The sequence below is a fragment of the Lissotriton helveticus genome, chromosome 7 (genome assembly GCF_964261635.1).
Source record: "Lissotriton helveticus chromosome 7, aLisHel1.1, whole genome shotgun sequence".
Lineage (NCBI taxonomy): Eukaryota > Metazoa > Chordata > Amphibia > Caudata > Salamandridae > Lissotriton > Lissotriton helveticus.
In genome coordinates, this window is record NC_136068.1 from 182,764,930 (window position 1) to 182,780,306 (window position 15,377).

The 15,377-nt window shown below is 46.1% G+C and overlaps 1 protein-coding gene across 3 annotated transcripts in view; it reads right to left on the reverse strand.

Moving 5' to 3' along the window:
* PLTP (phospholipid transfer protein) overlaps nucleotides 1-15,377 on the reverse strand; it is a 226,440-nt gene that overhangs the window by 125,343 nt on the left and 85,720 nt on the right. For all 3 annotated transcript variants that reach the window (XM_078651904.1, XM_078651903.1, XM_078651905.1), the window contains one exon: nucleotides 13,538-13,664. In XM_078651904.1, the coding sequence (XP_078508030.1) occupies nucleotides 13,538-13,649 (112 nt within the window). In that variant the 5' untranslated portion in view covers nucleotides 13,650-13,664. The remainder of the gene's footprint in view (nucleotides 1-13,537; nucleotides 13,665-15,377) is intronic.

The window sequence follows — 15,377 nt, forward strand, 5'->3', positions numbered from 1 at the left end:
CCGCCCCATTTATGACATATTCTGTTACGTTTACATCACATGTCTATGTATACGCCCTGTTCACGCCTCTTGTTACACCTACTTTCACCCTTATCTTTCGCGAACTGTTACGAACCCCACCCACTGCTACGCCTACTGCATGTACTGTAATGCAATTGTTTTAGTATATATGCTTGTGAACTCCTATTAAAAGTTGCTAGCCATCCCAGATCTTGCCCGTGCAGGTTGTCCTGTTCCTGTCCTTTATGCTGTATTAAACCTGCAAACTCCTACTACCTCGAATCTTGACTCTTATTTATTGAGCTATCTGTTATTATATATCTAGTCAAAAATAGAGGTATTATTTATTTATTTACCACATAATGGCGCCCGAATAGGGACTTGCCCTTTCCCCACGCGCCGGAGAAGCCACGCTAGCCCCCTGATCCTCTGCAGCCGTGACGGAACCATACCGTGCACGTGCAGATATTTCTGCTTCAAGTATCCCTCAGGCCCACGGAGGAGACGGAGGTTGCGGTCCAGCATCCAGACGAGGCGGTGGAGGAACGCGGCGAGTCCCGACCAGAGCCCAAGCCGAGAGTCCAAGGTCCGAGGTATCCGGAGGCCCACCCGTAACTGAAGTTTGAAGTTCGTCCGTCCGGTGTCGTAGCAGTCCAGTCCAGTCCGAGGCCTTCCGTTCTTGCTGCCCGGTGAGTACCGTTGCTGGGGTAGTATCTAGACAGGGTCAATTGCATTGTCTCTGGTCCGTGGGTTTGGGGTACACAGATCCAACACGAAGTGTCCACCTAGGTGGATGCGGGTCCTGACGTGTCTCTTTATGAGACCGGTAAGTTTCGTACTGTTTTAGCAGTGCATCTAGTTTCTGTTCTAGTCCGTTCTGTTCTCGAGAAATTCATGTATTCTGTTTGCAGTATTCCAGGTAGTATTCAGTCCGAACTGTTATTTTAAATGTCATTCATGTATTTCAATGTCGTGGTATGAATGTGTTCTAGTAATCATCGTGTTCATTGTGTATTGTATTGTGTCTAGACTCTAGTTCAGCCATGCCTCTGTTCTCGAAATTACGTCAGTTAAAAACTAGGAAAGGTCTGTTAGAAGAAGCAGTTCCTGTCCCGCCTAGGGACAGTCCAGGTCATTTTATGTATCAAAAGCATGGCATAAGTGCCATATTATATCTAGATTTATGGGTGGAGTACACCAAGGAATTAGAGGAGAAGTATAGATGGCCCGTATCAGGTACGTGGGATGCCGAGTGCATCATGAGAGTAGAAGAAGCATTATGGAAAAAGAAAGCCAGACAGTCACAGAAAGATGCCATCGAGTTATGGCGCAAAGAATCTCATAAAAGAACCGAAAAAGAAATCAGAAAGTCAGAATTAAGTAGAGAATCCGCAGAAAGAGCCCAAGAAAGGGAATTAATCGAGATAGGTGAACGAGTTAAAACCGAACAGTCAGACAGACAGAGGAATGCCCTCATTAAGGGTATGTACCCTCTTCTTGCCGAGGGCTTGCCAAAAGCAACCCCGGAAGCATCCAGTAATTTTCCGCCACTTTTAGTTCCGACCAATCTGCGTCACAAACCGACCGCAGCTGAGATTTTTCTCTCGTCCTATTTGGACGACACAGTCCCAGAATATGCAAATCCTGTTCCGCCAGCTCCTGTAAATAATGTAAATCCTGCTCCTCCAGTCACCGGGGCACCTGTTACAGTACCTGTGACGGTACCCCCGGTCCAGCCCGTAGTACAAATCCCCGCCACGTCAGTCACCTTGTCAGCACGAAGAGTATCAGTCGACGATTCCAGTTCAGGGGCCGCGGGAGGAGGTCCTCCTCGTACCCCACCGCCAAATAGACGTCTAGGAGCAGTCGAGTTACATGAACGTGCGTTACAGCGTACGCCCAAATATCAGTCTATTGCAGAAATCAGGCGAGTTCTTACTGAATGCTGTTATGATCCAGTCCCAGGCGAGGATAGTATGGTTATATATTCCGTACGTATAAGGCAGGTGTCCGAGTATTTGGTCACCCTACCGAATATGAAAGAAGATCTAGACAGAATGTATCGTTTCATTCGTACAGGACAAGATCCAGAAAGTATTGGCGAAGTCATGTCTCACAGAAAATCTGAGATCCGGTTCATGCTATTAAAGTTTCTGATCAATTGTTTAATACGGGAACAAGATTCCCCGACTAAAGATCCGGTCGAAATGAAGGTTCTGACAAAATGGAGTGATAATATAGCCGAGGGTAAGCACAAGACACTCAATAGTATAGAGAGTATGTACAAGAAAATACGTAAAGAAATAATAAGGTTACACGAACAACGCAGAGAAGCACAAGTAAGCGAAAAAGAAAATGACTCCCCTACTGAGGAGGTAGAGGACGAAAATACCGCCAGAATAGCGTATGTAGGTAAATCTAGATTTCCAGACCGACATTTACGTCTAGAACACAAGGAAGTTTTTCATCTTCCAGCATCAGAACAAGGCTCTCTAGAACAAGTATTTCAAGCTACCGATCAAATTCTGAAATCACGAATTGGTTATAGTGAATTAAGTACTATGCATGAACAAGAACTAGCCCGATCAGCAGTCCGATGGATTACTGATTCTACCACTTTTCCAGACGAAATAGTGGCACAAATGTTTCTGAAACTGCCCCCAGCCGAGCAGCGACTGGTGGGTATGTATATGATCCAGCACCTCATTACACTGTATGAGGGTCAACATTCTGATCCAGGTCCGTTACATGATATCCTGAACGAATTACTCCAGTATAGATGGAAAGGTTTAGGTACCGATTTAATTAGTGTCATTCTAGAACAGCGCCATAAATATAGAACGTTTCTGAACCCGCATTTTGTTCACGTCTCACCCCCAGAAAGTAAACCCTTTTACATAGACAGACAGAATCCGTTACGAGAAGTACACCCAGTTAGGACAGCGGGTGGTGAAATGCAACGAGTGTTTGTTTACACCCCAGTCACCAAGATGGAACTCTTAGAGATGAAGAAATGAATTCCCTGTCACGACAAAGATCCAGCAGGGTTCCACCGAGAATTAAAAGACATGCTCCGTATGGGAGAATACACGTATCCAGATATAATTAAAATGTTAAAAGTCCTGTTGCCTGCGGGCATATATGAAAAACTCAAGGAAAAAGATTGGGAGGTGGGAGAGAAAAAGATCGATTGGACAGCTCTAGAAGCTGAAGATAAGATACGAGTACCAGGTACCGGTCTTGGAGACAAATGTAAAGAATTACCAGAATTGTTAATACAAGTCTTGCCTAGATTATTAGCCACTAAAAAGGAAGACTGGGATGCAATCTCAGCCTGTAAACAGAAACCAGACGAAGACACTAGTGATTTTTATTCTAGATTTGAGAAATGCTTTAGCATTAACAGTGGTCTCAAGACGAGTAGCGAGTCATACCCTCATCTTTTTGTTACTAAACTAGTCGAGAATTCAAGTCCTCAAGTTAAAAATCGAGTTTTGAAAGTCGAAAGTACTTGGCAAGCTAATACACCGTCCCAAATGTTACAGATGCTTCAGTATCACCAGAATAGAATCAGAGAAGAGCAAGATCATGAAAGGAAACGTATGAAAGACACGAAAATGAAAGTACTAGTTGCACAATCTGTTCCTCAAGACAGTCAGAAGAGGGGTACGAATCAAGCCAGTCATCCTGCAGTTCCCGTTAAAGGGACCTGCAATTATTGTAAACAGCCAGGTCATTTTATAAACGAGTGTGCAGTTCTGAAACACAATATAGCTACCGGTAAGACTAAAGAAAGACCACGTCCGCCTAGACAAGAACAAGTTTCACAGACTTCTCAGCCACAGAATGCACAACAGACAGTTCCAGCACCGCAGCCTATTGCTGCAACACAGCATGTTACACAGCAGATGTACCAGTATGCACAGTCCGAGTATCCAGAGTACCAACAGTATTCATGAAACAGCCTAGAGAGGGAGGTAGGTTTGCCTCTCATCGAGATACCTGTAGATCAAGAGGGTCCCTATGTTCACAGTCAAGTATTAGGGAAAGACAGAAAGTTTCTGATTGATACAGGGGCAAGTAGGACCACCATAAGTCACGACGAGGTTCCAGGGGCTCCGCTCTCAGGCTCAAGAAATGTTTCCCTTGGATTCTCAGGAAAGCCTATTGTAAACGAGATATCAAAACCAGTTACTCTAGAAGTAGGTCCATTGTCCCGAACTACTGATCTGTTACTTACTAAGTCATGTCCAGAAAATTTGCTAGGTATTAAGACACTGAAAGAATTAGGTGCAGTTATTTGCTGTTCCCCAGAGGGAATATGTTTGTTTTTACGTGACTTCAAGGGTCACTATGTTTTACGAGATTTTGATCCGAGATTGTCTAATGTTCCGCAGCATCTATGGGCGCAAGGTCCAACTGATGTCGGTTTTATGCAAATCACACCCCATCGTGTGACTCTCAAGCAAGGTATAGTCTTGCCACGAATCAGACAGTACAGACTGCCACCTGAGGCTGTAGCAGCCTTATCCAAAATTATTGACGAGCTTATGGCTCAAGGAGTAGTTGTAGAAACTGACTCCAATGTATGTAATTCTCCTATCATTCCAGTCATGAAACGTACTGATCCAAATGCACCTCCAGTATATCGATTAGTGATTGACCTTCGAGAACTCAATAAATGTATTATTCCCCAGTACCCAGTGGTTCCAGATATTTCATCCCTATTGACAGCCATTGATTCTGAAGCTACGTTTTTCACAGTCATAGACCTCAAGAACGCGTTTTTCAGTGTCCCCATTCATCCAGACAGCCAGTTCCTTTTCGGATTCTGTTTAAATGGAAGGAGCTATAAATTCACACGAGCTCCTCAAGGTTTCACAGAAAGTCCTAGTATTTACAGTCAAGCACTTAAGAGACAACTAGACAATATTCACATGCCAACTGACACTGCCCTGCTCCAGTATGTCGATGATCTATTGATCACAGCCCGTTCTGAACGTGCTTGCGAGCGAGCATCACTCACAGTTCTGTATTTTCTAGCCGAGATGGGGCACAAGGTGTCCCCTTCGAAGCTTCAATTCTGTGTCCAGCAAGTGATCTACTTAGGCCACTTACTGTCCAAGTGGGGTAGGCAGTTGACACCTGACCGTATCCAGTTAATAGCGAGTCTTCCTCAGCCCAAGACCCAGAAGGAGGTACGTGCCTTTATCGGCCTTACTTCTTATTGCAGACAATGGATTCCTCAGTATGCATTTCTAGCCAAGCCACTGATACAGTTAACGACACAGGAGGCAGCCGTATCGACTGTTCTCCCTTGGACATCTGAACATACACTTAGTTTTAATGAATTAAAGAAAGCCTTATGCCAAGCTCCTGTCCTAGCTACACCGAACTACAATAAGCCTTTTACACTTTTTGTCACAGAACGTGATGGTACAGCATTATCTGTTCTTACACAAGATCAAGCAGGACAATACAAGCCCTGTGCTTATTTTTCGAGCACACTAGATCCAGTAGCCCAGGCTCTGCCTGCGTGCCTCAAGTCAGTTGCAGCCACAGCTCTAGCTATTAGACAAAGTGATTCCATCGTATTAGGACACTCCTTGACAGTACAAGTTCCACACTCCGTGGAAGTTCTTTTAAACCGAACACAGACTCAACACTTGACAATTGCACGCTTGACAGGTTATGAACTGACACTGTTCCAGCCTCACATAGAAATCAGACGCTGCAATGTTCTAAATCCTGCTACACTGTTACCGTCAGTTACTTCAAATCCTGCCACACATGACTGTGTGGAAGTAGTTAACACCATGACTAAGCCAAGACAAGACCTGACAGACATTCCATTACCAGATCCCGACCTGACACTTTATGTGGATGGTTCATGTATGAGAACAAGTACAGGAGATCTAGTAGCCGCGTATGCAGTGACTACTGACACTGAAGTTATAGAGACACACCGTATTGACACCCTGTCTGCTCAAGCAGCAGAGCTAGTTGCTCTGACTCAAGCCTGCATACACGCTAAGAACCTGAAAGTTAATATTTACACAGATTCACGTTACGCATTCGGAGTCGTACACGACTTTGGAGTGCTCTGGCAGGAGAGAGGTTTCATGACTTCTCATGGAACCAAGATTCAGCATGGTCTCCTCATTCAGGCTCTGTTAGATGCAATACATTTACCGACAGCTATCGCTATCATGAAGTGCAAAGCACATACTAAGGTTACTGACATTATTTCCCAAGGCAATGATCTAGCAGATCGAACAGCCAAGCTTACAGCACAGACACCAGACATACCAGTTAACAAGACACCGACATCCACTCTAGAACAGACTACTTGTATGACAGTTAGGGACCCCACACAAGATGTCATAGATATCCAGTCACATGCTACTCCCGAGGAAATCAAGAAATGGTCCGAACAAGGAGGGGTCCAGACAGATCAAGGATGGTTGACGAAGGGAAAAGCCACATGGTTGCTCCCCGACTCAATGGTTCAAGTCATTATTAATACCGCACATAGTCCTGCACACTTAGGAGAAAAAGCCATGTTAGACAGTATCCAGAACATTTGGTTCAACAAACATTTACGAGCTGCAGCCAAGCAGAAAGTCCGTACCTGTATGATATGTTGTCAGTTTAATCCAGGTAAAAGTGTCCCGGTGGAACAAGGTGGATTCCAGCCCCCTGACCACCCTTTTGAAGTCCTCCAGATGGATTATATTCAGATGGAGCGATGTCGAGGTTTCAAATATGTCCTCGTAGTTGTATGCGCTTTGTCCAGGTGGACAGAAGCATATCCAGTCCCAGATTACACAGCCGCGACCACTGCCAAGCAGCTGGTTCGTGAATTCTTCCCCCGCTATGGACTCCCAAGGGTCGTGTATTCTGACAACGGCCAGCCATTCTCATCTGAACTCATGAAGCACGTTTCCCTTCTGTTAGGGTACCAGTGGAAGTTTCATTGTGTACGGCATCCTGAAGCAGCCGGTCTCGTAGAGAGACATAATCAAACCTTGAAAATACGTATTGCTAAAATCTGTAAAGAGAAAGGTGTAGACTGGCTAGTAGCTCTGCCAGTCGCCCTATTTTATATGCGCATGGTCGCACATTCCAGATCAGGTCTGTCCCCGTATGAGGTCGTATTCGGCCGCCCCCCAAATATGTGGGGTACACCCAGACCCCGAAGTATTACAGATGTTTCCAGTAATATGCTGACAGATTACCTAGCTTCCTTGATGTCTGCCCTACACTCTTGTCGTTCACAGGTTGCCGCTGCATTTCCCGACAATACTGAAGTCAAGCCACACGAGATCCTTCCCGGCACCCTGGTCCTCGTCCGCAATTTTGATCGTTCAAGTCCGCTGGAGCCTCGTTGGAAGGAGCCGAAGCAAGTCCTTCTGACCACCCGTACTGCCGTCAAGCTGGAAGGCAGGAAGGGGTGGGTCCACCTGTCTCATGTTAAAACATTTCACGGACTAAAACCTAAAAACATTTCCAAGGATTGCCAGGATTTTAAGGACTGCCAAAATACTATTCTCAAGGACTGTCCCGCAAATGACATTGATACTAAGCCCTCCCTGTTAGAGGAAACTCCGCAGCAGGAGTATAAACGTAAGCTCCGGTCTAGTAAAATAAGTCAGCCAGTTTAATTGTCTAAGTCCTCCCCTAGGTGAAACGGTTAGACAGGTTTCTGACATGTATAAGATAGACCCCCATAGTGAGAGAGTTAGTCAAAACTCAATCCGATGTATCGTTTTTCTAAGTTTCATATTATTTTTGAGCTTGATGTTTACCTGCACAAGTTATGCATTTCATTTATGTTTTTCAATTTCTCATGTAAATAAGTCTTCTAATGCTACAGTAGAGCACACATTTAGTGATCTGCCTCCTCACGAGTTATCCTATCGTCTTGCTATGCGAAATAATTCATTTATCCGTATGTTGCATTATTCACACCAGACCAGCAATGCCACTAATTGTTGGGTGTGTGGTCGACTCCCCCCTTTCCAGACACCGAAGGGAGTTCTGCCACTCTTTCCTTATCCGTTTTCACACAATGGTTCGTGTGGAGCATGGTCCACGTTAACATCATCCTCAACTGATATGTCCTTTCTGAACAGTACATGTTTTTCAGACAAGCAAGGTCTTCCCCACAGAACCGGGTTAGATCTAGAAAATGAAGTGTATAATTTAGGTAATTATTCTTCGAATTTCATGGTCCTGAATGTTCAGTCTGATCCTACTCCAGACTTACCTGCTATTTCAGTACTACCAGTCAAAGGCGAATTATGTGTTAGAAATAATGGTTCCGTACATGTAGGACACAGTGATTGTACTACCATTGTCAAGTATAGTGACAGTGGGAAATCTATTTTCGAAGCCTCACGTCATTCTTATTTTGTTTGTGGTCAGACCGCATATGTTCGTCTGCCCCTCGATTGGGATGGAACCTGTTACATTGCCTTCCTACTGCCACCAGTTTTTCTAGCCCCATCCGATTATCATAGAAACACACATCTAGTACACATTAGACATAGAAGGGAGATCGAGTCCCCGATTGTCGATCAAACTGAAACTGCTCTAGAACAGTATACAGATTTCAATAAAGGATTCTTCTTCTTTATAGGCCCTATCCAGAATAGTAAGTTAATCCGTAGGTTAACAAGAACCCTTGAAGCAGTAGTGAATGAGACTGCCTCTGCTCTAGGTAACTTAACCGAAGAGCAATCTGCTATGAGATTTGTCGTGCTCCAAAATCGTCTCGTTCTTGACGTCATACTGGCCGATAGAGGAGGAGCATGTAGAGTCATCGGATCTAGTTGCTGCATTTTTATTCCTAATAACGCGCCGTCTGTTTATTCAGCTATAACCAGACTTCATAAAATTGCCCATCAGTTACACCAGAATCCAGGCACCTGGACATGGTCCGGTTGGTTCTGGAGTATAATTTCTGCCTGGGGATGGAAAGTATTGTCATTTCTAGGTATTGCAGTAGCGATCATATTCAGTTGCTGCCTCTGTATACAATGTGGCCCTGCGATTTGCGGCATTTGTGCTACCTCTTGTATTCCTAGTCCTAAGTCCCGTCCTAAATCCCGTTCCAAGAAAATTCGAGACGAACAAATGATACTGTATGAAATGATAGATGGTATCATGAATATTGATGTTTCCTGATGGAAACGTAGTGACAAGGAGGGAATGTGGAAAAGTAAATTTTGCCATGTTCTGTGTCCCTACGTGTTCCCCATCTTATGTTATGTGTGCATGATTAATATGCATATGTATTCCCATGATCGATTAAAGATGCAATTACAGTTGTGTCCAACTCTAGTATGCCAGTTCCCAGTTTTCGTAAATACAACGAATATCAGGCCTATGTAAAGCTACGTTGCCACGTTTCACAGTGTGCACGTTATTTCATTGTAAAGTCCCCGTTTCTAGGCCTAAAAAGGGCCCGGACTCAGATTCAGCTCCTGTCTCCTGAGCCCTCGCTGAGGAGCGATACAGCCCCCACCTGTATCCCTGACCCTTCACTTACTTCCTACCTCACAGTACCCGGCTCGGCCTGGCTCTGCCTGCCAGTCTGCCAAGAGTATGTTATGATTCTAGTTATCAGTCCAGCTCTCCTTCTCTGCATTCCTAAGCTACTGAATCGCATCAATAGTTTCAGTCATCGTCTAGCCTTTACGTCTCCATGTAAGAGAAATACTGTATTAATGGTCCTTTAATATTCCTTTACACGCACTACATGTAGAATAATGCATGCACCAGTCTTAGTGTCTGTTAGCCTTTACCCTGATAACTTTTGGATTCTATCAACATGTTCTCTAAACATCAGATACTAGATAATGTTTAGGTACATGTCGCTCTGACTCTCCAGACTTCAGTCTCTGCTCCTAGCGCAGAAGTCATAGCCCCCAGCTTCTCCCTAGTCACACGTCATTGTCAGTTTGCGCGCACCACTAGGTTAGAGGTCCCGGCTCCTTAGGTAGCCCCCTCCATGTTTCCGCCCCATTTATGACATATTCTGTTACGTTTACATCACATGTCTATGTATACGCCCTGTTTACGCCTCTTGTTACACCTACTTTCACCCTTATCTTTCGCGAACTGTTACGAACCCCACCCACTGCTACGCCTACTGCATGTACTGTAATGCAATTGTTTTAGTATATATGCTTGTGAACTCCTATTAAAAGTTGCTAGCCATCCCTGTTCTTGCCCGTGCAGGTTGTCCTGTTCCTGTCCTTTATGCTGTATTAAACCTGCAAACTCCTACTACCTCGAATCTTGACTCTTATTTATTGAGCTATCTGTTATTATATATCTAGTCAAAAATAGAGGTATTATTTATTTATTTACCACAGGCCACTGCAGCTTTAAGTGTGGCAGGGTATGCTCAGACGTGAGTCCCTTGCTCACTTTGCCACTGGATTCAAGCAAGCCGGGCTGAAGACGGCTGGAATGCCAGAAACCGGTTCTCGGAAGCTTGTTTCCGGTCCAGGGAAGACATGGCTTGGCAGTTCCGGCTGGACTGTTCCCATGAGGCACAGGGTCAGACTGATTTGCATATAGCCATGTCTGAACTGGGGTGGCAGAGTGGGCTAAAGTACGGTGATGGATTAAACCCAGATCTTTTGACTGGGTGTGAGTGTTTGATTGATTCAGATGCTCCGTCCATCACCACCCCCTTTTGTACCGCTTTTGGCCGCCATAAGTGTGGCAGGGTATGCTCAGACGTGAGTCCCTTGCTCACTTTGCCACTGGATTCAAGCAAGCCAGGCTGAAGACGGCTGGAATGCCAGAAACCGGTCCTCGGAAGCTTGTTTCCGGTCCAGGGAAGACATGGCTTGGCAGTTCGGACTGGACTGTTCCCATGAGGCACAGGGTCAGACTGATTTGCATATAGCCATGTCTGAACTGGAGTGGCAGAGTGGGCTAAAGAACGGTGATGGATTAAACCCAGATCTTTTGACTGGGTGTGTTTGATTGATTCAGATGCTCCGTCCATCACCATCCCCTTTTGTACCGCTGCAGCTTTTACCACCCATTGCCCCTAGCATCCCTGCCAATGACGGTACCAAAACAATTATTTACTGTCTCTCGCACCTGCAAGTGCGGCAGTTACGATTATTCTAGGTCCCCAAAGCTAAAGGACTGGCTGGAGAGGCAGGTGTTAGTATTTGTTTTTGTATGTTGTATTCATAAACAAACGTTGCTCTGCTCCTCTCTAAAGTAGATGAGCAGCCCCACCATGTGGCCAACTCATAAGTGTGGTGTTGACAATTAAGCACCAGAAACTACCTGCTCAAATTAAGCACTGATGCCAATAGCTCAAATTCAAAGAAATTCGAGACCTATCGCATTTCTAATGCTTGTTTACGCGGTTTGTTACTGCCAGGTAAAACCTGGTAGTAAGCAACAGTAAAATGTTTTTATTGCTCCTGCCGCTAAGGGAGAACCCTCCCATGGCGAGGGGAGCATTACTTATCTTCTTATAAAAAAGAAAATCCAGTTCTGGGATTTTCTTCTTTAAAAGAAAAAAAGAATATTGTTTGCTATAGGGCTGCATTCTTCAGGCGCAGCCCTGTAGCAAACTGTAAACAAGCAATTACAATGCAATAGGTCTCGCAATTACGAGTTTCATAAATGCGACACCTATTGCATTGCAAATGATTGTTTGTCAAAATGCCCATGCGGCGCTTTAACTCTGTCGGCTGCGCCCCGTTCTTTAGACGACCTGTGTCTAAGGAGGGGGGCCTGACTGCCATTAAAGTGATACCGCGGTATGAGGCCCACTTAAAAAAAAAAGCATTTGTTTGTCAAGTTGACAAACACATTTTTTTTTTTTAAAAGCGCCCCATGCCGCGTATTCACGTTAATGGTGGCCACGCTCCTTTCCTTAGACTTGGCTCGTTTATAGTAAGGGGCGCGGCTGCCATTAAAGTGTGAGTGCGGCATGGGGCAATTTAAAAGAAAAATAATTTCATAAATAGTAAAAAAAAAAAAACATGCGCCCCGTTTGGTGCAGCAAAGAAAGCAAAGGCACAATCGTCACTATAAGCGGTGCGTGGCGTGCTAGTAAAAAAATAATAATAAAGCATTGTGAGAGAGTGTGTCCTGCCTGCAACTGCAGGCATGTTAAAACCATTAAATCAAATAGTGCTCAGAGGCTGTAATTAAAGCCTACCGAGCAACAACAAATGTAAAAGGGGGTGTCCTATTGGGAGGTTACAAAATGAGACCAGGTGGTACTAAGGAGGGGCTACTAATCCTATTCACCAATGAAAAGCCACAGTTTCAAAAGAACAATGACACAAGCCAATGAAAAATATGGGCGAAGAGTGGGCGGAGCTTCAAGTCCACACTTACATACAGCATTCCTCGCAGAGCAGCACGTCTGCCCAGGCTCGACCTAAAAATGCACTGACATGGACTGCTGTCACGGTGCTTCCTGCTAATGCTTTTATGAATGACCGCCTGCTCGGCGGTCATTTATAAATTAGGTGGGCAGCCTCTCCACTGTGAAGATCAAATTATTTACTCCACCCCCATGGTGGAATGTCGGGCTGCCCAACTAAATATAAATTAGGCCCTAAATTATGTATCCCCATCGGATTGATAAATCCGCGATCACCTTCTTTGGCCAACTGGCAGTTAGTAATTGGAATATATGGTGGCTGGAAGAGTTATCACCGCCCCACATAGAGCAAACATCCGTGAGAAACCTAGGTGTTTTTTCTGGATAATGCCCTTTCCACGAAGACCCAGGTTCAAACTCTGGTTGGCACCTGTTTTGGTATTTTGCGTATGTTAAAAATAATTCTTCCACTTCTGACAATAGATACTAGGAAGATTGTGGTCCAGGCCTTGGTGACGTCAAGACTGGACTACTCTAATATCCTGTATCTGTGCCTTCCCGGCTACCTTATCCAGTGCCTGCAAGTAGTGCAAAACTCAGTGGCTAGGGCTATCCTTAGACCCAATCCAAAGTCTCATATGTCCCCCCTTCTTAAATCTCATCATTGACTGGGATTGAGAGAAAGGATCAGATTCAAAGCCCTAGTGTTTTTCAAGGACCTTCATGGAAAGGGAGCAAGCTATCATAGCATACGAGTTAACCGGTACACTCCTGCTCGATCTTTAAGATCTTCTTCCTCGGACCTTGTCTGTACCCCCAAAGTACGGCTGGCCCAGATGGGAGGCAGGTTGTTTGGTTTTCTGGGTGCACAGGCATGGAACAGACTCCCTGCTACACTGAGAGCCATCTCAGAACTTTCAATGTTTAAGAAACAGTTGAAAATGTGGCTTTTTAAAACTTAACTGCGTATCTAGATCCCTGCCACTAGTCTTCTGTCAGCGCCAGGACCATAATTTTGAGTAGCTGTCGCGCTATAACAAATACTTTTCATTCATTCATTCATTGAATCATGTTTGACATATTAATAAAAAATATCTTTAACACATCTGGTTGGTGTATTGAAATATAGTTCCTTTGTCTCCAATTTGTATTACAGCTTACCTAAGTCTAACCCCTTTGATGTTACCCTGATTTTGCAACCAGGTGGGACAGCAGATGCCACAGTAAGTAAGCATGGGAGGAGCAGCAGACGGAGTAATCGTTCCATGGTCATTGTTCTTCAGAATTGCTGTAAGAAAACACAAAAAGTCAGAAATGTAAGTCTACTTGAGGAAATCATGTTGGAGATGTTACTACTTGATGGCATGACCACAAATCAAAAAGCAGTGTGGACATCTATGCATACAGCCAGGCACGTGCAGTAATACACATGCAGGTTCAACACGCACAGATGACAAAAATACAATCACAGATAACATATATAGGAATAAATGGATGGACTGATAGATGCACAGAGGGTTACTGGAGATTATATCCCTGCTGGAGTTTAGGCCCACACGCACACCAACAAACTTGTATGTACTGATGACAACTACAACTCTCTTTTCACCAGTATCTCATCGGTTGTTGACGCCCTTGCTCCTCTAAAAACTCGGACCTGTAGGGGTAAAGACTCTGCCCCATGGTTTGACGACGATCTAAAAACTTTAAAACTGGGATGTAAACAAGCAGAGAGAAGGTGGAGACGCGACTATAATGAAATCTCTAAAGAAATGTGGAAAACTAAGATCCTTGCCTATAAAAATCTCATTAAAAAAGCTAAAGCTGGGGGCGTGGCTAGCAGCCATCGATGGCGGCCGCAGCTTAGGGAGGCTCCAGCGGTAGGGCGGCTTCCAACCTAAATCCGGCACTTTAATCCGTGCATTTACCCACGCTTTCGGGGCGAAAAGGGTCTGGTGACCGTGCGGCGCCCAGCGTGCAAGTTTGAGAGAGGCAGCGGCTCCGCAACCGACAAAGCCCCGAGGCGCGAGGAGGGGCCTACAGCCTTCGCTGGGGCAGCGAGGTATCCTGTGTACGGTGGCTGGGCGGAAGTGCGGTGAGGCCGGGCACTGACGCCGGAAGTGGCGGACCCCCGGCGGACTCGCGGAGGGCGCGAACGATCTCTCCCCCCAGAGAGCCTGTAAACCGGCGGAAGGAGTGGAAGCCTGTGCCGCGATCCCAACGCGGCTTCTGGGACGGGACGGCGGCCGGGAGCGGCGGAGTGGCCTGCACATCGGCGCACACAGGTTTCGACCATCCGACACCCCAGGCGGGTAGGTCCGCCACTGAATACAGAGGAGGGGGCCCCGTGGTGTCTGAGGCGGGGACCGGGAGGGGAGCTCTGCAGTGGGCCGTGAGACTCCGCAAGGGCCGCGCTCCCCCCCCCCACCACCCCCCCCACACGTTCTGAAGCCCATCGGCCACCTTGATCCGGCCGCCCAGCTGGGGGCCTCCCCCTGCCAACGGCGAATTCCGCAACGCAGTGCAGCACAGACACGAGGTGAGGGGGGGCAGACCTACAAGCCTTGTTCCATGAATTTCGGATCGCCTGGAGGTGTCAGTGGACCTTGACAGTGGGGGTCACACAGGCGGGATACGGCACAAGTGAGAGGCAGTAGCGAATCCTGAACAGCAGCCGTCGAGTGCGCAGATAACGTCCGGGAGCCACAGGTGCACCTCTTGGCCCGATCAAACTGCAGACTGTCCAAGATGGCGAATAGGGGCCCTAGACACAGCTCCACGCAAGCCAAATTAGACAAATTTGCCTACGAAAAGCTCACACCCCCGCAGGAACAGCGCAGGCAGCTCGTGAAATCGGTGGACGCGGAAGGGTCGAAGAAGGCTACACTAGAGGACGTCTTGACGGCGCTGGCTCAGGTGCAGGCGACGGTGGGGGCGACGGCGACAGAAGTTACCCTTATCCGCGCAGACCTCCAGAAGATTAACGAGAGGGTGAAACAGG